This window comes from Heptranchias perlo, chromosome 4 (assembly GCF_035084215.1).
Source record: "Heptranchias perlo isolate sHepPer1 chromosome 4, sHepPer1.hap1, whole genome shotgun sequence".
Taxonomy (NCBI): Eukaryota; Metazoa; Chordata; class Chondrichthyes; order Hexanchiformes; family Hexanchidae; genus Heptranchias; species Heptranchias perlo.
The window spans coordinates 2,511,731-2,531,441 of NC_090328.1; the positions used below are offsets into that span (position 1 = coordinate 2,511,731).

The window sequence follows — 19,711 nt, forward strand, 5'->3', positions numbered from 1 at the left end:
AGAAATCTTTTCACCCAGAGGGTGGTGGGGGTCTGGAACTCACTGTCTGAAAGGGTGGTAGAGGCAGAAACCCTCAACTCATTTAAAAAGTACTTGGATGTGCACCTGAAGAGCCGTAACCTACAGGGCTACGGACCAAGAGCTGGAAAGGGGGATTAGGCTGGGTAGCTCTTTTTCGGCCGGCACAGACATGATGGGCCGAATGGCCTCCTTCTGTGGCGTAAATCTTTGTGATTCTAAGAGTAATAATAAACTCAGAAGAAGTTTGACCCTCAACAAGTTTTAAACAAAAGCATTTTTCTGCTGTGCTCCACTTATCGCTGCTGCCGTTCTATATATAACCTCTAAACTGAGCCAAACTACTTTAGAGAGTTGGATTTTGGAGATAAATGTGATTAGCCAGCTCTGCTGCCCTCCACTGCATAATCAGAGTTGCAGTGAGATAGAAGATAACGGCTGAAAATCAGAGATTTGGATTGGCAGCAGACACACTTTTGTGATTGTACATTATAACCCCTCGATCTCTCTCCTGATCACACACTGTCCCATTTAACACACATTATAACCCCTCGATCTCTCTCCTGATCACACACTGTCCCATTTAACACACACTATAACCCCTCGATCTCTCTCCTGATCACACACTGTCCCATTTAACACACACTATAACCCCTCGATCACTCTCCCGATCACACCCTGTCCCATTTAAGAACATAAGAACATAAGAACATAAGAAATTGGAGCAGGAGTAGGCCAATCGGCCCCTCGAGCCTGCTCCGCCATTCAATAAGATCATGGCTGATCTGATCCCAACCACCAATCTAAAGAACACAAGAAGTCAGAGCAGGACCCGGCCACATAGCCCCTGGGCCCTCTCCGCCACCCACAGGGCATTGACCGATCCAAACTCAGTTTCATGTCCAATTTCCTGCCCGCTCCCCATAACCCCTAATTCCCTTTACTTCTAGGAAACTGTCTATTTCTGTTTTAAATTTATCTAATGATGTAGCTTCCACAGCTTCCTGGGGCAGCAAATTCCACAGACCTACCACCCTCTGAGTGAAGAAGTTTCTCCTCATCTCAGTTTTGAAAGAGCAGCCCCTTATTCTAAGATTATGCCCCCTAGTTCTAGTTTCACCCATCTTTGGGAACATCCTTACTGCATCCACCCGATCAAGACCCTTCACAATCTTATATGTTTCAATAAGATCGCCTCTCATTCTTCTGAACTCCAATGAGTAGAGTCCCAATCTACTCAACCTCTCCTCATATGTCCGCCCCCTCATCCCCGGGATTAACCGAGTGAACCTTCTTTGTACTGCCTCGAGAGCAAGTATGTCTTTTCTTAAGTATGGAGACCAAAACTGTATGCAGTATTCCAGGTGCGGTCTCACCAATACCTTATATAACTGCAGCAATACCTCCTTGTTTTTATATTCTATCCCCCTAGCAATAAAAGCCAACATTCCGTTGGCTTTCTTGATCACCTGCTGCACCTGCATACCAACTTTTTGATTTTCTTGCACTAGGACCCCCAGATCCCTTTGTACTGCAGTACTTTCCAGTCTCTCGCCATTAAGAAAATAACTTGCTCTCTGATTTTTCCTGCCAAAGTGCATAACCTCACATTTTCCAATATTATATTGCATCTGCCAAATCTCCGCCCACTCACCCAGCCTGTCTATATCCCCTTGCAGGTTTTTTATGTCCTCCTCACTCTCTACTTTCCCTCCCATCTTTGTATCATCTGCAAATTTTGATATGTTGCACTCGGTCCCCTCCTCCAAATCGTTAATATAGATTGTAAAGAGTTGGGGACCCAGCACCGACCCCTGTGGAACACCACTGGTTACTGGTTGCCAGTCCGAAAATGAACCATTTATCCCAACTCTCTGCTTCCTGTTCGATAACCAATCCTCCACCCATGCCAGAATATTACCCCCAATCCCGTGATTTTTTATCTTAAGTAATAATCTTTTATGTGGCACCTTGTCGAATGCCTTCTGGAAGTCTAAATACACTACGTCCACTGGTTCCCCTTTATCCACCCTATACGTTATATCCTCGAAGAACTCAAGCAAATTTGTCAGACATGACTTCCCCTTCATAAAGCCATGCTGACTTTGTCCTATTAAATTATGCTTATCTAAATGTTCCGTTACTGTCTCCTTAATAATAGACTCCAAAATTTTACCCACCACAGATGTTAAGCTAACTGGCCTATAATTTCCAGCCTTCTGCCTACTACCCTTTTTAAATAACGGTGTTACATTAGCAGTTTTCCAATCTGCCGGGACCTCTCCTGAGTCCAGGGAATTTTGGAAAACTATCACCAAAGCATCCACAATCCCTACTGCCACTTCCCTCAAGACCCTAGGATGGAAGCCATCAGGTCCAGGGGATTTATCCGCCTTGAGTCCCATTATTTTACTGAGTACCATCTCTTGAGTGATTTTAATCGTATTTAGCTCCTCCCCCCCGAGAGTCCCCTGTTTGTCCAGTGTTGGGATATTCTTAGTGTCCTCTACTGTAAAGACTGAAACAAAATATTTGTTCAGCATTTTTGCCATCTCCATGTTTCCCACCATTAATTTCCCGGTCTCATCCTCTAAGGGACCTATGTTTGCCTTAGCCACCCTTTTTCTTTTTATATAACTATAGAAACTCTTGCTATCTGTTTTTATATTTTTTGCTAATTTCTTTTCATAATCTAACTTCCCTTTCTTAATCAATCCTTTAGTTACTTTTTGCTGTCTTTTGAAGAATTCCCAATCTTCTATCCTCCCACTAAGTTTGGCTACCTTATATGTCCTTGTTTTTAGTCGGATACTATCCTTGATTTCTTTACTTAGCCACGGATGGCTGTCATTTCTTTTACACCCTTTTTTCCTCAGTGGAATATATTTATTTTGAAAGTTGTAAAATAACTCCCTAAATGAACACCACTGCTCATGTACCGTCTTACCCTTTAATCTATTTTCCCAGTCCACTTTAATCAATTCCGCTCTCATACCATCATAGTCTCCTTTATTCAAGCTCAGTACGCTTGTTTGAGAATCAACCTTCTCACCCTCTAATTGGATATGGAATTCAACCATGTTGTGGTCGCTCGTTCCAAGGGGATCCTTAACTAGGACATTATTAATTAATCCTGACTCATTACACAGGACCAGGTCCAAGGTTGCCTGCCCCCTTGTAGGATCAGTTACATACTGCTCAAGAAATCCATCCCTGATGCACTCAATGAACTCGTCCTCAAGGCTGCTCTGCCCAATTTGATTTTTCCAGTTAATATGATAATTAAAATCCCCCATAATTATGGCTGTTCCCTTATTACATGCCCCGACTATCTCCTGATTAATACTTCTTCCAGCAGAGTTGCAACTATTAGGAGGCCTATATACTACGCCCACTAATGTTTTTTTCCCCTTATTATTCCTTATCTCCACCCAAACTGTTTCATTATCTTGATGCTTTGTCCCAATATCATTTCTCTGTATTACAGTGATTCCTTCCTTTATTAACATAGCCACCCCACCTCCCCTTCCTTCCTGCCTGTCCTTCCTGATTGTTAAATACCCTGGCATATTTAATTCCCAGTCGTTGTCACCCTGCAGCCATGTTTCTGTAATGGCCACAAGATCATACCCATACGTAGTTATTTGTGCCGTTAACTCGTCCATTTTATTACGAATGCTACGTGCATTCAGATAAAGAACTTTCAAATCTGTTTTGTGACGCTTAGTTCCTGCTTTTTCCTTTTTTAACACTTTACCTATTACTCCATACCTTCTGTCCCTTCCTGTTACGCTTTCCTCTCTCTCCCTGCTCAGGTTCCCAACCCCCTGCCACTTTAGTTTAAACCCTCCCCAACAGCACTAGCAAACACTCCTCCTAGGACAGCGGTCCCGGCCCTGCCCAGGTGCAGACCGTCCGGTTTGTACTGGTCCCACCTCCCCCAGAACCGTTTCCAGTGTCCCAGGAATTTGAATCCCTCCCCCTTGCACCATTCCTCTAGCCACGTATTCATTTGAAATATCCTCCTATTTCTACTCTGACTAGCACGTGGCACTGGCAGCAATCCTGAGATTACTACCTTTGAGGTCCTATTTTTTAATTTACCTCCTAACTCCCTATATTCTGCTTTTAGGACCTCATCCCCTTTTTTACCTATATCGTTGGTGCCTATGTGCACCACGACAGCTGGCTGTTCGCCCTCCCCCTCCAAAATGTTCTGTAGCCGCTCCGAGACATCCTTGATCCTTGCACCAGGGAGGCAACACACCATCCTGGAGTCTCGGTTGCGGCCGCAGAAACACACACTATAACCCCTTGATCTCTCTCCTGATCACACCCTGTCCCATTTAACACACACTATAACCCCTCGCTCTCTCTCCTGATCACACCCTGTCCCATTTAACACACACTATAACCCCTCGCTCTCTCTCCTGATCACACCCTGTCCCATTTAACACACATTATAAACCCTCGATCACTCTCCTGATCACACCCTGTCCCATTTAACTCACACTATAACCCCTCGATCTCTCTCCTGATCACACCCTGTCCCATTTAACACACACTATAACCCCTCGATCTCTCTCCTGATCACACCCTGTCCCATTTAACACACATTATAAACCCTCGATCACTCTCCTGATCACACACTGTCCCATTTAACACACACTATAACCCCTCGATCACTCTCCTGATCACACACTGTCCCATTTAACACACACTATAACCCCTCGATCACTCTCCTGATCACACACTGTCCCATTTAACACACACTATAACCCCTCGATCTCTCTCCTGATCACACACTGTCCCATTTAACACACACTATAACCCCTTGATCTCTCTCCTGATCACACACTGTCCCATTTAACACACACTATAACCCCTCGATCACTCTCCTGATCACACACTGTCCCATTTAACACACACTATAACCCCTCGGTCTCTCTCCTGATCACACACTGTCCCATTTAATACACACTATAACCCCTCGATCTCTCTCCTGATCACACACTGTCCCATTTAACACACACTATAACCCCTTGATCTCTCTCCTGATCACACACTGTCCCATTTAACACACACTATAACCCCTAGATCTCTCTCCCGATCACACACTGTCCCATTTAACACACACTATAACCCCTTGATCTCTCTCCTGATCACACCCTGTCCCATTTAACACACACTATAACCCCTCGATCACTCCACTGATCACACCCTGTCCCATTTAACACACATTATAAACCCTCGATCACTCTCCTGATCACACACTGTCCCATTTAACACACACTATAACCCCTCGATCACTCTCCCGATCACACACTGTCCCATTTAACACACACTATAACCCCTCGGTCTCTCTCCTGATCACACACTGTCCCATTTAATACACACTATAACCCCTCGATCTCTCTCCTGATCACACACTGTCCCATTTAACACACACGATAACTCCTCGATCTCTCTCCTGATCACACCCTGTCCCATTTAACACACACTATACCCCCTCGATCTCTCTCCTGATCACACCCTGTCCCATTTAACACACACTATAACCCCTCGATCACTCTCCCGATCACACACTGTCCCATTTAACACACACTATAACCCCTCGATCTCTCTCCTGATCGCACCCTGTCCCATTTAACACACACTATAACCCCTCGATCTCTCTCCTGATCACACCCTGTCCCATTTAACACACACTATAACCCCTCGATCTCTCTCCTGAACACACCCTGTCTCACTGTCCCATTTAGCACACGCTCCCTCTTTCAGTTCTGTCCCGTTGTACTAATTATTTTAGAGCTACATTGGCACTCATCTGCAACCTATTGGCCCAGTTTTCTGAAAGCTCGAACTCCTCCAGACTCTGGTTGCGTTCTCCGTCAGTAAGAGCACTAGCTGCTATTTCGGTTTCATCTGAGCCTGTGCAGATTTTGGTCACGACAGGATCCCATCCAAGACATTTCTTTGTTTCCGCACAACACAGTTGGTGTTAGTATATTTATATTTAATAAATAACGTCAACTTGTGGGATTATGGTGTATTAAAGAATGAAGTGCAAACTCAGGGATTCTGGACAGTTTTGTAAACTGCTTGAGTATCACCCTTAGAAAATATACAAGCAGTTTATTTGGATCCAGCCCCACACACACAAATGGCATTCTGGCAATTCTGGGCACCGCACTTTAGGAAAGATGTGAAGGCCTTAGAGAGGGTGCAGAAGAGATTTACTCGAATGGTTCCAGGGATGAGGGACTTCAGTTATGTGGAGAGACTGGAGAAGCTGGGGTTGTTCTCCGTAGAGCAGAGAAGGTTGAGAGGAGATTTAATGGAAATGTTCAAAATCATGAAGGGTTCAGATAAAGTAAATAAAGAGAAACTGTTCCCATTGGCGGAAGGGTCAAGATCCAGAGGACACTGATTTATGGTGATTGGCAAAAGAACCATGAGGAAAATCTTTTTTACACAGCGAGTTGTTCTGATCTGGAATGCGCTGCCTGAAAGGGTGGTGGAAGCAGATTCAATCGTTGCTTTCAAAAAGGAATTGAAGGGAAAAAATTTGCAGGGCTACAGGGAAAGAGCGGGGGAAAGGGACTGACTGGATTGCTCTTACAAAGAGCCAGCTCGGGCTCGATGGACCGAATGGCCACCTCCTGTGCTGTAACCATTCTATGATTCTATGATAAATGGCCCGTAGGTTCTACGGTACATACTAAGTGGCCCGTAGGTATACACTAAGTGGCCCACTGACAGTTGACAGTAAGCAGACAAGCTGTCAAATCTGATAAGTTGCTGCTGATTAAGAAATGGAAACGAGAGTTTGGATAATTATTGGCTCCCTGTAGCAATTTGCAACAAAACCACTTCAAAACAAACTGTGCAGCATAGATTCATATCCATAGTTAGCACTTGTAGCTCCAAGAATACAGTTCAAAAGACACAAAACACTAGATCAGAGGGGCCAGCAGCACACGAGATCACAGATACACACGCACAGATATACACACGCATACGCATACACATGCATGCACACACACACACGGACACATGCACACAGACACATATGAGCACACAGACACACAAGCACCAACAATGTGGAAAATTGCCAAGGTATGTCCTGTTCACAAAAAGCAGGACAAATTCAATCCAGCCAATTACCGCCCCACCAGTCTACTCTCAATCATCAGCAAAGTGATGGAAGGTGTCGTCGACAGTGCTATCAAGCGGCACTTATTCACCAATAACCTGCTCACCGATGCTCAGTTTGGGTTCCGCCAGGACCACTCGGCTCCAGACCTCATTACAGCCTTGGTCCAAACATGGACAAAATAGCTGAATTCCAGAGGTGAGGTGAGAGTGACTGCCCTTGACATCAAGGCAGCATTTGACTGAGTGTGGCACCAAGGAGCCCCAGTAAAATTGAAGTCATTGGGAATCAGGGGAAACTCTCCAGTGGCTGGAGTCATATCTAGCACAAAGGAAGATGGTCGTGATTGTTGGAGGCCAATCATCTCAGCCCCAGGACATTGCTGCATGAGTTCCTTAGCACTGTGTCCTAGGCCCAACCATCTTCAGCTGCTTCATCAATGACCTTCCCTCGATCATAAATTGAGACTCTACTCATTGGAGTTCAGAAGAATGAGAGGCGATCTTATTGAAACATATAGGATTGTGAAGGGGCTTGATCGGGTGGATGCGGTAAGGATGTTCCCAAGGATGGGTGAAACTAGAACTAGGGGGCATAATCTTAGAATAAGGGGCTGCTCTTTCAAAACTGAGATGAGGAGAAACTTCTTCACTCAGAGGGTGGTAGGTCTGTGGAATTTGCTGCCCCAGGAAGCTGTGGAAGCTGCATCATTAAATAAATTTAAAACAGAAATAGACAGTTTCCTAGAAGTAAAGGGAATTAGGGGTTACGGGGAGCGGGCAGGAAATTGGACATGAATTTAGATTTGAGGTTAGGATCAGATCAGCCATGATCTTATTGAATGGCGGAGCAGGCTCGAGGGGCCGATTGGCCTACTCCTGCTCCTATTTCTTATGTTCTTATAAGGTCAGAAGTGGGGATCTTCGCTGATGATTGCACAGTGTTCAGTTCCATTCGCGACCCCTCAGATAATGAAGCTGTCCGTGCCCGCATGCAGCAAGACCTGGACAACATCCAGGCTTGAGCTGATAAGTGGCAAGTAACATTCGATCCAGACAAGTGCCAGGCAATGAACATTCAATGGCATTACCATCACTGAATCCCCCACCATCAACATCCTGGGGGTCGTCATTGACCAGAAACTTAAGTGGACCAGCCATATAAATACTGTGGCTAAAGGAGCAGGTCAGAGGCTGGGTATTCTGTGGCAAGTGACTCACCTCCTGACTCCCCAAAGCCTTTCCATCACCCACAAGGCACAAGTCAGGAGTGTGATGGAATACTCTTCACTTGCCTGGATGAGTGCAGCTCCAACAACACTCAAGAGCTCAACACCATCCAGGACAAAGCAGCCCGCCTGATTGACAGCCCATCCACCACCTAAACATTCACTCCCTTCACCACTGGCGCACTGTGGCTGCAGTGTGTACCATCCTCAGGATGCACTGCAGCAACTTGCCAAGGCTTCTTCGACAGCACCTAGAAGGAGAAGAGCAGCAGGCACATGGGAACAACACCACCTGCACGTTCCTCTCCAAGTCACACACCATCCTGACTTGAAAATATATCGCCGTTCCTTCATCGTCGCTGCGTCAACATCCTGGAACTCTCTACCTAACAGCACTGTGGGAGAACCTTCACCACACGGACTGCAGCAGTTCAAGAAGGCGGCTCACCACCACCTTCTCAAGGGCCATTAGGGATGGGCAATAAATGCTGGACTTGCCAGCGACGCCCACATCCCATGAACGAATAAGAAAAAAGCACATAGACACACAAGCACACCCTCGCACACTGTTGAGTTGGTTCATATTACGAAGTTTCCCTCCAACAACCAGAATAAACTGTTTACAACAAATCTCCTCACTGGTTAAGGTGCCTCTTGACCTGCATGGGAGAAAGAAATGGACAGGGGCGAGGGTGGTTGGGGAAGAGAGCGAGACAACAAATAGATAGAAATAGAAAGATAAAGTTAGGGAAAAGGAGAGAGAGGCATAAAAAGAGAAAAGTGATAGAAAGAGACAGAGACAGAAATTGAGCGAGAAACAGAGATGTGCACTTAGTGGTCCCATCAAACACTCCCAGGGCAGGTACAGCACGGGTTAGATACAGAGTAAAGCTCCCTCTACACCGTCCCATCAAACACTCCCAGGGCAGGTACAGCACGGGTTAGATACAGAGTAAAGCTCCCTCTACACTGTCCCATCAAACACTCCCAGGGCAGGTACAGCACGGGTTAGATACAGAGTAAAGCTCCCTCTACACTGTCCCATCAAACACTCCCAGGGCAGGTACAGCACGGGTTAGATACAGAGTAAAGCTCCCTCTACACTGTCCCATCAAACACTCCCAGGGCAGGTACAGGGTTAGATACAGAGTAAAGCTCCCTCTACACTGTCCCATCAAACACTCCCAGGGCAGGTGCAGCACGGGTCAGATACAGAGTAAAGCTCCCTCTACACTGTCCCATCAAACACTCCCAGGGCAGGTAGAGCATGGGTTAGATTCAGAGTAAAGCTCCCTCTACACTATCCCATCAAACACTCCCAGGGCAGGTACAGCACGGCTTAGATACAGAGTAAAGCTCCCTCTACACTATCCCATCAAACATTCCCAGGGCAGGTACAGCACGGCTTAGATACAGAGTAAAGCTCCCTCTACACTATCCCATCAAACATTCCCAGGGCAGGTACAGCACGGGTTAGATACATAAGAACCTAAGAAATAGGAGCAGGAGTAGGCCATATGGCCCCTCGAGCCTGCTGCGCCGTTCAATAAGATCATGACTGATCTTCAACCTCAACTCCACTTTCCCGCCCGATCCCCATTTCCATTGATTCCCCTAGAGTCCAAAAATCAACCTATCTCAGCCCTTGAATATACTCAACGACTCAGCATCCACAGCCCTCTGGGGTAGAGAATTCCAAAGATTCACAACCCTCTGAGTGAAGAAATTCTCCTCATCTCAGTCTTAAATGGCCGACCTCTTATCCTGCGACCAAGCCCTCTAGTACTGGACTCTCCAGCCAGGGGAAACAATCTCTCAGCATCTACCCTGTCAAGCCCCCTCAGAGTCTTATATGTTTCAATGAGATCACCTCTCATTCTTCTAAACTCCAGAGAGTATCGGCCCATTCTATTCAACCTCTCTGCTTTGGACAACCCTCTCATCCCAGGAATTAATCTAGTGAACCTTTGTTGCACCCCCTCTAAGGCAAGTATATCCTTCCTTAGATAAGGAGACCAAAACTGTACACAGTACTCCAGGTGAGCTTTCACCAAAGCCCTGTACAATTGTAGTAAGACTTATTTACTCTTGTACTCCAAATCCCTTGCAATAAAGGCCAACATACTATTTGCTTTCCTAATTGCTTGCTGTACCCGCATGCTAACTTTCTGTGTTTCTTTACCAATTCTCAATCCATGCTAATATATTACCTCCAACAGAGTAAAGCTCCCCCTGCACTGTCCCATCAAACACTCCCAGGGCAGGTACAGCACGGGTTAGATACAGAGTAAAGTTCCCTCCACACTGTCCCATCAAACACTCCCAGGAAAGGGCTCGAGACTGGACAGTCTGTTATACAGGAAAGGGCTCGAGACTGGACAGTGTGTTATACAGGAAAGAGCTCGAGACTGGACAGTGTGTTCTACAGTAAAGGGATCGAGACTGGACAATGTGTTATACAGGAAAGAGCTCGAGACTGGACAGTGTGTTATACAGCAAAGGGCTTGAGACTGTACAGTGTGTTATACAGGAGAGGGCTCGAGACTGGACAGTCTGTTATACAGGAAAGGGCTCGAGACTGTACAGTGTGTTATACAGGAGAGGGCTCGAGACTGGACAGTGTGTTATACAGCAAAGGGCTTGAGACTGGACCGTGTGTTATACAGGAGAGGGCTCGAGACTGGACAGTGTGTTATACAGGAAAGGGCTCGAGACTGTACAGTGTGTTATACAGGAGAGGGCTCGAGACTGGACAGTGTGTTAGACAGGAGAGGGCTCGAGACTGGACAGTGTGTTATACAGGAGAGGGCTCGAGACTGGACAGTGTGTTATACAGGAGCAGGCTCGAGACTGGACAGTCCATTGCACTGTACAGAACTTACATTGGGTGAGGTGGGTCGACAATGCTCAGGACCGGCTGCAAACAGGACAGGATTGACTGTGTCGCATCCTTTGTGCGTGCTCCTGGTATGTAGAAAGAGTGAGACAGATGTCAGTAATTGTCGCTGTAAATGGTGCTGATACCCCTGGCAGTGGTGGTGTATAATAGAATTGGCAGTAATTGCTTTAGCGATGTTATTGTGGGTTTGGAAAGAAAAGCAGGTTCCCTCTGAAATCAGAATCTGATCTGGCGGTTGTGTATAAGGAAAGAAGGAAAAGTAAAGCCATGTGTTAGGAGGATTCATCTAAAGTATTAAATAAAAACTGATGAGTAGTTAATCATATCTTGAGTACTGACAGGAAAGGGCTCGAGACTGGACAGTGTAGAGTGACCCTGTGCACTAGTGGGTATTGTAGAGTGACCCTGTACACTAGTGGGTATTGTAGAGTGACCCTGTGCACTAGTGGGTATTGTAGAGTGACCCTGTACACTGGTGGGTATTGTAGAGTGACCCTGTACACTGGTGGGTATTGTAGAGTGACCCTGTACACTGGTGGGTATTGTAGAGTGACCCTGTGCACTGGTGGGTATTGTAGAGTGACCCTGTGCACTGGTGGGTATTGTAGAGTGACCCTGTACACTGGTGGGTATTGTAGAGTGACCCTGTGCACTGGTGGGTATTGTAGAGTGACCCTGTGCACTGGTGGGTATTGTAGAGTGACCCTGTACACTGGTGGGTATTGTAGAGTGACCCTGTACACTGGTGGGTATTGTAGAGTGACCCTGTGCACTGGTGGGTATTGTAGAGTGACCCTGTGCACTGGTGGGTATTGTAGAGTGACCCTGTGCACTGGTGGGTATTGTAGAGTGACCCTGTGCACTGGTGGGTATTGTAGAGTGACCCTGTGCACTGGTGGGTATTGTAGAGTGACCCTGTGCACTGGTGGGTATTGTAGAGTGACCCTGTGCACTGGTGGGTATTGTAGAGTGACCCTGTGCACTGGTGGGTATTGTAGAGTGACCCTGTGCACTGGTGGGTATTGTAGAGTGACCCTGTGCACTGGTGGGTATTGTGGAGTACGTGATCGGAGAGGGGTGCCTGGAGATTGGTCAGAGGGACAGTGAGTGATTGGAGGGGGGTCTGGGGATTGGTCAGTGGGACGGTGAATGATCGGAGAGGGTCTGGGGATTGGTCAGTGGGACGGTGAGTGATCGGAGGGGGGGTCTGGGGATTGGTCAGTGGGACGGTGAGTGATTGGAGGGGGGTCTGGGGATTGGTCATTGGGACGGTGAATGATCGGAGAGGGTCTGGGGATTGGTCAGTGGGACGGTGAGTGATCGGAGGGGGGGTCTGGGGATTGGTCAGTGGGACGGTGAGTGATCAGAGTGGGAGTCTGTGGATTGGTCAGTGGGACAGTGAGTGATCGGAGGGGGGTCTGGGGATTGGTCAGTGGGTCGGTGAGTGATCGGAGGGGGGGGTCTGGGGATTGGTCAGTGGGACGGTGAGAGATCAGAGTGGGGGTCTGTGGATTGGTCACTGGGTTAGTGAGTGATCGCAGAAGAGTCTGGGGATTGGTCAGTGGGACGGTGAGTGATCGGAGGGGGGTCTGGGGATTGGTCAGTGGGTTAGTGAGTGATCGGAGGGGGTGTCTGGGGATTGATCAGTGGGACGGTGAGTGATCGGAGGGGGTGTCTGGGGATTGGTCAGTGGGACGGTGAGTGATCGGAGGGGGGGTCTGTGGATTGGTCAGTGGGACGGTGAGTGATCGGAGGAGGGTCTATGGATTGGTCAGTGGGACGGTGAATGATCGGAGGGGGGGTCTGGGGAATGCAGCAGGGCCTCAGAAAGCAGATACCAGGTATGGTAGCATAGTACACTGGACTAGTAATCCAGAGGTCTGTACTAATAATCTGAAGACATGAGTTCAGATCCCACCACGGCAGCTGGGGAATTTAAATTCAATTAATTAAATAAAAAATCTGGAATAAAAAGCTAGTAAGCTAATGGTGGCCATGAAACTGTTTGATTGTTGTAAAAACCCATCTGGTTCACTAATGTCCTTTAGGGAAGGAAACCTGCCGTCCTTACCCGGTCTGGCCTAAATGTGACTCCAGATCAACAGCAATGTGGCTGATTCTTAACTGCCCTCTGAAATGGCCTAGCAAGACACTCAGTTGTCAAGGAGGCGGCTCATCACCACTTTCTCAAGGGCAATTTTCCTGGTGCCCTGGACAATATTTATCCCTCAACCAACACCACGAAAAACAGAATAACTGGTCATTCGTTTGTTTTTGCTATTTGTGGAATCTTGCTGTGCATAAATTGCCACCTGTGTATAGTGCCTTATGACCTGACTCCTCTTCAGAAGGTATGTAATTGGCTGTGAACCTTTGAGAATGTGAAAGTCGCTGTATAAGTGCACGGTTTGTTGTTGAGTGAAGGGAAGTGGTGCTGGCCGGATGAAGTAGCTGAGATGGAAAGTTGATAGGCCACTATAACTCATTCTCCAACTAATGTTTCCCAGATTGCTGGAAGGAGCTGGGTGCCCCAGAGACTGGCCACTGAACGTTAACAGCTGACAGTAAAGACGGGAAAGGGTTGGCAGGACCAGCAGGAGCTACTTGGGTTGGATTTATCAGAGAATGATACAGCACAGAAGGAGGCCATTCGGCCCATCGTGCCTGTGCCGGCTCTTTGAAAGAGCTATCCAATTAGTCCCACTCCCCTCCTCTTTCCCCATAACTCTGTAATTTTTTTCCCCTTCAAGTATTTATCCAATTTCCTTTTGAAAGTTATTACTGAATATGTTTTCATTAATCTTTCAGGCAGCGCATTCCAGATCATAACAACTCGCTGCTTAAAAAAATGTTTCCTCATCTCGCCTCTGGCTGTTTTGCCGATCACCTTAAATCTGTGTCCTCTGGTTACCGACCCTTCTGCCACTGGAGTCAGTTTCTCCTTATTTACTCTATCAAAACCATTCATGATTTTGAACACCTCTATCAAATCTCCCCTTAACCTTCTCTGTTTTAAAGAGAACAATCCCAGCTTCTCCAGTCTCTCCACATAACTGAAGTCCCTCATCCCTGGAACCATTCTAGTAAATCTCTTCTGCACCCTCTCTAAGGCCTTCACATCCTTCCTAAAGTGTGGTGCCCAGAATTGAACACAATTCTCCAGCTGAGGCCTAATCAGGTCTCCTTTAAAAAAAACTGCAAAAAGGTATAATTACACTGACCTTGAGAAAATGATAACTTAACAAGTCCAGCTGATAATTTACTCTCAAGGAAAACCCTGCAGCACTGTGACTCAATGGGTGCATGCACCATCGATGTGATCCTGAGCTTTAAAACACCAGACAGGTGCCAGGTTTGTTCCCCAGTCTGTTCTCAGACAGTGATCTCAGGTCAGGTATAGTGGCTTGACTCAGTGCCCCGGGATTGAAAGAGGAGATAGATTGTCAGGGACTCCTGCTGGAAAGTGTGTGTTTGTGTGTGTATATTTGGGTTTGTGTGCGTATGTGTTTGTGCATGTGCGTTCGTATTTGTGCATGTGCGTTTGTATTTATGAGTTTGTATTTCATAGAATCATAGAAGTTACAACATGGAAACAGGCCCTTCGGCCCAACATGTCCATGTCGCCCAGTATATACCACTAAGCTAGTCCCAATTGCCTGCACTTGGCCCATATCCCTCTATACCCATCTTACCCATGTAACTGTCCAAATGCTTTTTAAAAGACAAAATTGTACCCGCCTCTACTACTGCCTCTGGCAGCTCGTTCCAGACACTCACCACCCTTTGAGTGAAAAAATTGCCCCTCTGGACCCTTTTGTATCTCTCCCCTCTCACCTTAAATCTATGCCCCCTCGTGTTTTTCTGTGCTTGTGTACGTTTGTATTTGTGCAGTTGGGATCATTAACACATCAGTCTGTCGAGGCTCATTTTCCAAGATGCAAGGTTTGAGTGAGGAGTTTGGTAATCTGCTGATGATTGATAATCTCGGTCCTGCACCTCCAGTCTTTTGGTCAGTGACTCACTCAAAAGCCTGACAGTGTGAGGGAGCTGGATTAACATCAGTAGAGATACAGTCAGTAACACAGGGCACTGGGGGAGAGGGGTTACTGAGTGACAGCGTGAGGGAGCTGGATTAACATCAGTAGAGATACAGTCAATAACACAGGGCACTGGGGGAGAGGGATTAACATCAGTAGAGATACAGTCAGTAACACAGGGCACTGAGGGAGAGGGGTTACTGAGTGACAGTGTGAGGGAGAGGGATTAACATCAGTAGAGATACAGTCAGTAACACAGGGCACTGGGGGAGAGGGGTTACTGAGTGATAGCGTGAGGGAGCTGAGTTAACATCAGTAGAGATACAGTCAGTAACACAGGGCACTGGGGGAGAGGGGTTACTGAGTGACAGTGTGAGGGAGCTGAGTTAACATCAGTAGAGATACAGTCAGTAAAGTTGGGGGAGAAACATAGGAACAGGAAGAGGCCATTCAGTATCTCAATCATGTTCTGCCATTCAATTAGATCATGGCTGATCTGTACCTCAACTCCACTCACCCACAAAAATGGATCTCAGTCTTGAAAATTTCAACTGACCCGCAGAATCTGCTGTCTTTTGGGGGAGAGAGTTCCAGATTTCCACCACCCTTTGTGTGAAAAAGAGATTCCTGATTTCACTCCTGAACGCCCGAGCTCAAATTTTAAGATTGTGCCCCCTTGATCTGGATTCCCCCACCAGAGGAAATAGTTTCTCTGTATCCACCCTATCGAATAGATACAGAGAGGAGGGGGAAGGGAAGTGAGAAGGGAGAGAGAGAGAGGGAGTGAGTAGCAGAGTGAGGGAGTGGCAGAGGGAGGGAGGGAGAATGAGGGGGAGAGAGTGAGGGGGGAGTGTGAGGAGGAGGGAGGGAGAGAGAGTGAGGGGGAGGAATCAGTGATCACAGTAGATGTGATGTGGAGATGCCGGTGATGGACTGGGGTTGACAAATGTAAGGAATCTTACAACACCAGGTTATAGTCCAACAGTTTTATTTGAAAAGCACAAGCTTTCGGAGGCTTTCTCCTCCGTCAGGTGAGTGTGGGATTCGGATTCCATGGAAGGTTACCGCATTTATAGTCAGAGAACAAACTATCTGACAGTTTTATTCTTTGAATCCGTGCTGACAAGTAGTATATAAAATAGCCCAAAGCTGAGAGTATATTTCTGGGAAGGGGAGCAGCTCCTCATCAGCACCAGTCTGGACAGGAATTCCAATATTCCCCTGTGCTGTGTGATTTAACTCAGGAGGAATGTTTCGTGCTGTTAATTTTCGTTTTCGACAGTTTGCATAGGCTTCAGAAACATGTTATCAGCACTCAGTCGCAGTACAGTATCTGGAGCTGAACACCAGGAGTCTCCCCTCCCCTCCTCCCTGTCCCCTCCTCCCTCTCCTCTCCTCTCCTCCCCCACCCCTCTCCCCTCCCCTCCCTTCTGCCTGACCCTCCCCTCCTCCCTCTCCCCTCCCACTATCCCTCCCTCTCCCCTCCTCCTACCCCTCCCCTCCTCCCTCTCCCCTCCCCTGCCCCCCCACTGCCCCTCCCCTCCACCCTCCCACTGTTCCTCCCCTCCCTCTGCCCTTCCTCTCCTCCCCTGACTCTCCACCCTCGCCGCTCCACCTCCGTCCCTCACAACTTCGCAACCTCGCCCCTTCGCAACCTCACCCCCTCCACCCTCGCGTCCTCGCCCCCTCCACCCTCGCGTCCTCGCCCCCTCCACCCTCGCGTCCTCGCCCCCTCCACCCTCGCGTCCTCGCCCCCTCCACCCTCGCGTCCTCGCCCCCTCCACCCTCGCGTCCTCGCCCCCTCCACCCTCGCGTCCTCGCCTCCTCCACCCTCGCGTCCTCGCCCCCTCCACCCTCGCACCCTCGGATCCTCGCCCCCTCCACCCTCGCATCCTCGCCCCCTCGGATCCTTGCCCCCTCCATCCTCGGATCCTCGCCTCCTCCATCCTCGGATCCTCGCCCCCTCCACCCTCGCATCCTCGCCCCTTCCACCCTCGGATCCTCGCACCCTCGATCCTCGCCCCCTCGATCCTCGCCCCCTCCACCCTCGGATCCTTGTCCCCTCCACCCTCGGATCCTCGCCCCCTTCACCCTCGGATCCTCGCCCCCTCCACCCTCGGATCCTCGCCCCTTCCACCCTCGGATCCTCGCACCCTCGATCCTCGCCCCCTCGATCCTCGCCCCCTCCACCCTCGGATCCTCGCCCCCTCCACCCTCGGATCCTCGCCCCCTCCACCCTCGGATCCTCGCCCCCTCCACCCTCGGATCCTCGCCCCCTCCACCCTCGGATCCTCGTCCCCTCCACCCTCGGAACCTCGCCCCCTCCACCCTCGGATCCTCGCCCCCTCCACCCTCGGATCCTCGCCCCCTCCACCCTCGGATCCTCGCCCCCTCCACCCTCGGATCCTCGCCCCCTCCACCCTCGCGACTCTGCTGCCGATCACTGGGCGATCTGGTGACCTATTATTGCCGCTTGGTCTCACTCTCCTCCATCGCCCTCTTTTCATACGACAGGCATTGAGAAGTTTCCAGAGAGCCCTGCACGTGAGCCCGGGCGAGAGCTCGCTGTGGGAGGAGGACCTGTCCTGGGCCCTTGAACTGCGGAAGCAGCAGCACCAGCTGGTTAAGGCGGTGCCCGTGGAGAGGGGCACCCAGAGACAGGAGCCCACCGAGGACCTGCCAGACTACGACTTTGAAAGCGACGAGCTGGTGGAGGCTTGTGCTGCAATTGCCGAGCGGGACAAGCGGCCGGTGGAAATCAAGACCACTGTGTTCATCACAGCATCGGGGGGAGTGGAGAGAGTGACCGAGACAGTGGGCGCACAGAGAGATCCAAGTTTCATCCAGGCCCGATAGCGTCAGCCCCTCGATTTACCACGGGGGAATCTATCCCCACCCTCGGGGGTCTGTGAGTTATCAATGTCTCCCCAATCTCGGGGGTCTGTGAGTTATCGATGTCTCCCCACTCTCGGGGGTCTGTGAGTTATCGATGTCTCCCCACTCTCGGGAGTCTGTGAGTTATCAATGTCTCCCCACTCTCGGGGCTCCATGAGTTATCGATGTCTCCCCACTCTCGGGGCTCCGTGAGTTATCGATGTCTCCCCACTCTCGGGGGTCTGTGAGTTATCGATGTCTCCCCACTCTCGGGGCTCCGTGAGTTATCGATGTCTCCCCACTCTCGGGGGTCTGTGAGTTATCAATGTCTCCCCACTCTCGGGGGTCTGTGAGTTATCGATGTCTCCCCACTCTCGGGGGTCTGTGAGTTATCGATGTCTCCCCACTCTCGGGGGTCTGTGAGTTATCGATGTCTCCCCACTCTCGGGGGTCTGTGAGTTATCGATGTCTCCCCACTCTCGGGGGTCTGTGAGTTATCGATGTCTCCCCACCTTCGGGGGTCTGTGAGTTATCGCTACCTCCCCACCCTCGGGGGTCTGTGAGTTATCGATGTCTTCCCACTCTCGGGGGTCTGTGAGTTATCGATGTCTCCCCACTCTCGGGGGTCTGTGAGTTATCGATGTCTTCCCACTCTCAGGGGCCTGTGAGTTATTGATGTGTCTCAGTCTCTGGGGTCTGTGAGTTCTCGATGTCTCCCCACCCTTGAGGGTCTGTGAGTTTCAAAAACATAAGAAATAGGAGCAGGAGTAGGCCATACAGCCCCTCGAGCCTGCTCCGCCATTCAATCAGATCATGGCTGATCTTCGACCTCAACTCTACTTTCCCGCCCGATCCCCATATCCCATGATTCCCCTAGAGTCCAAAAATCTATCGATCTCAGCCTTAAATATATTCAACGGCTCAGCATCCACAGCCCTCTGGGGTAGAGAATTCCAAAGATTCACAACCCTCTGAGTGAAGAAATTCCTCCTCATCTCAGTCTTGAATGGCCGACCCCTTATCCTGAGACCACGCCCTCTAGTTCTAGACTCTCCAGCCAGAGGGAAACATCCTCTCAGCATCTACCCTGTCAAGCCCCCTCAGAATCTTATATGTTTCAATGAGATCACCTCTCATTCTTCTAAACTCAGAGTATCGGCCCATTCTACTCAATCAGAACCCACTCATCCCTCGGGATCTGTGATTTAATGATGTGTCCCCACCCTCAGGGGTCTGTGAGTTATCAATGTCCCCCCACCCTCGGGGGTCTGTGAGTTATCGATGTCTCCCCACTCTCGGGAGTCTGTGAGTTATCGATGTCTCACCACCCTCAAGGGTCTGTGAGTTATCGACGTGTCCCCACCCTCAGGGGTCTGTGAGTTATCGACGTGTCCCCACCCTCGGGGGGTCTGTGAGTTATCGATGTGATCCCACCCTCAAGGGTCTGTGAGTTATCGACGTGTCCCCACCCTCAGGGGTCTGTGAGTTATCGACGTGTC

The 19,711-nt window shown here is 49.0% G+C and overlaps 1 protein-coding gene across 5 annotated transcripts in view; it reads left to right on the top strand.

Annotated features, from left to right (window-relative positions):
• ttc33 (tetratricopeptide repeat domain 33) overlaps positions 1-19,399 on the top strand; it is a 79,782-nt gene extending 60,383 nt beyond the window's left edge. For all 5 annotated transcript variants that reach the window (XM_067982366.1, XM_067982363.1, XM_067982367.1 and 2 more), the window contains exon 5: positions 17,853-19,399. In XM_067982366.1, coding sequence (XP_067838467.1) covers positions 17,853-18,194 — 342 coding nt within the window. In that variant the 3' untranslated portion in view covers positions 18,195-19,399. The remainder of the gene's footprint in view (positions 1-17,852) is intronic.
• The last annotated feature ends 312 nt before the right edge of the window (positions 19,400-19,711 follow it).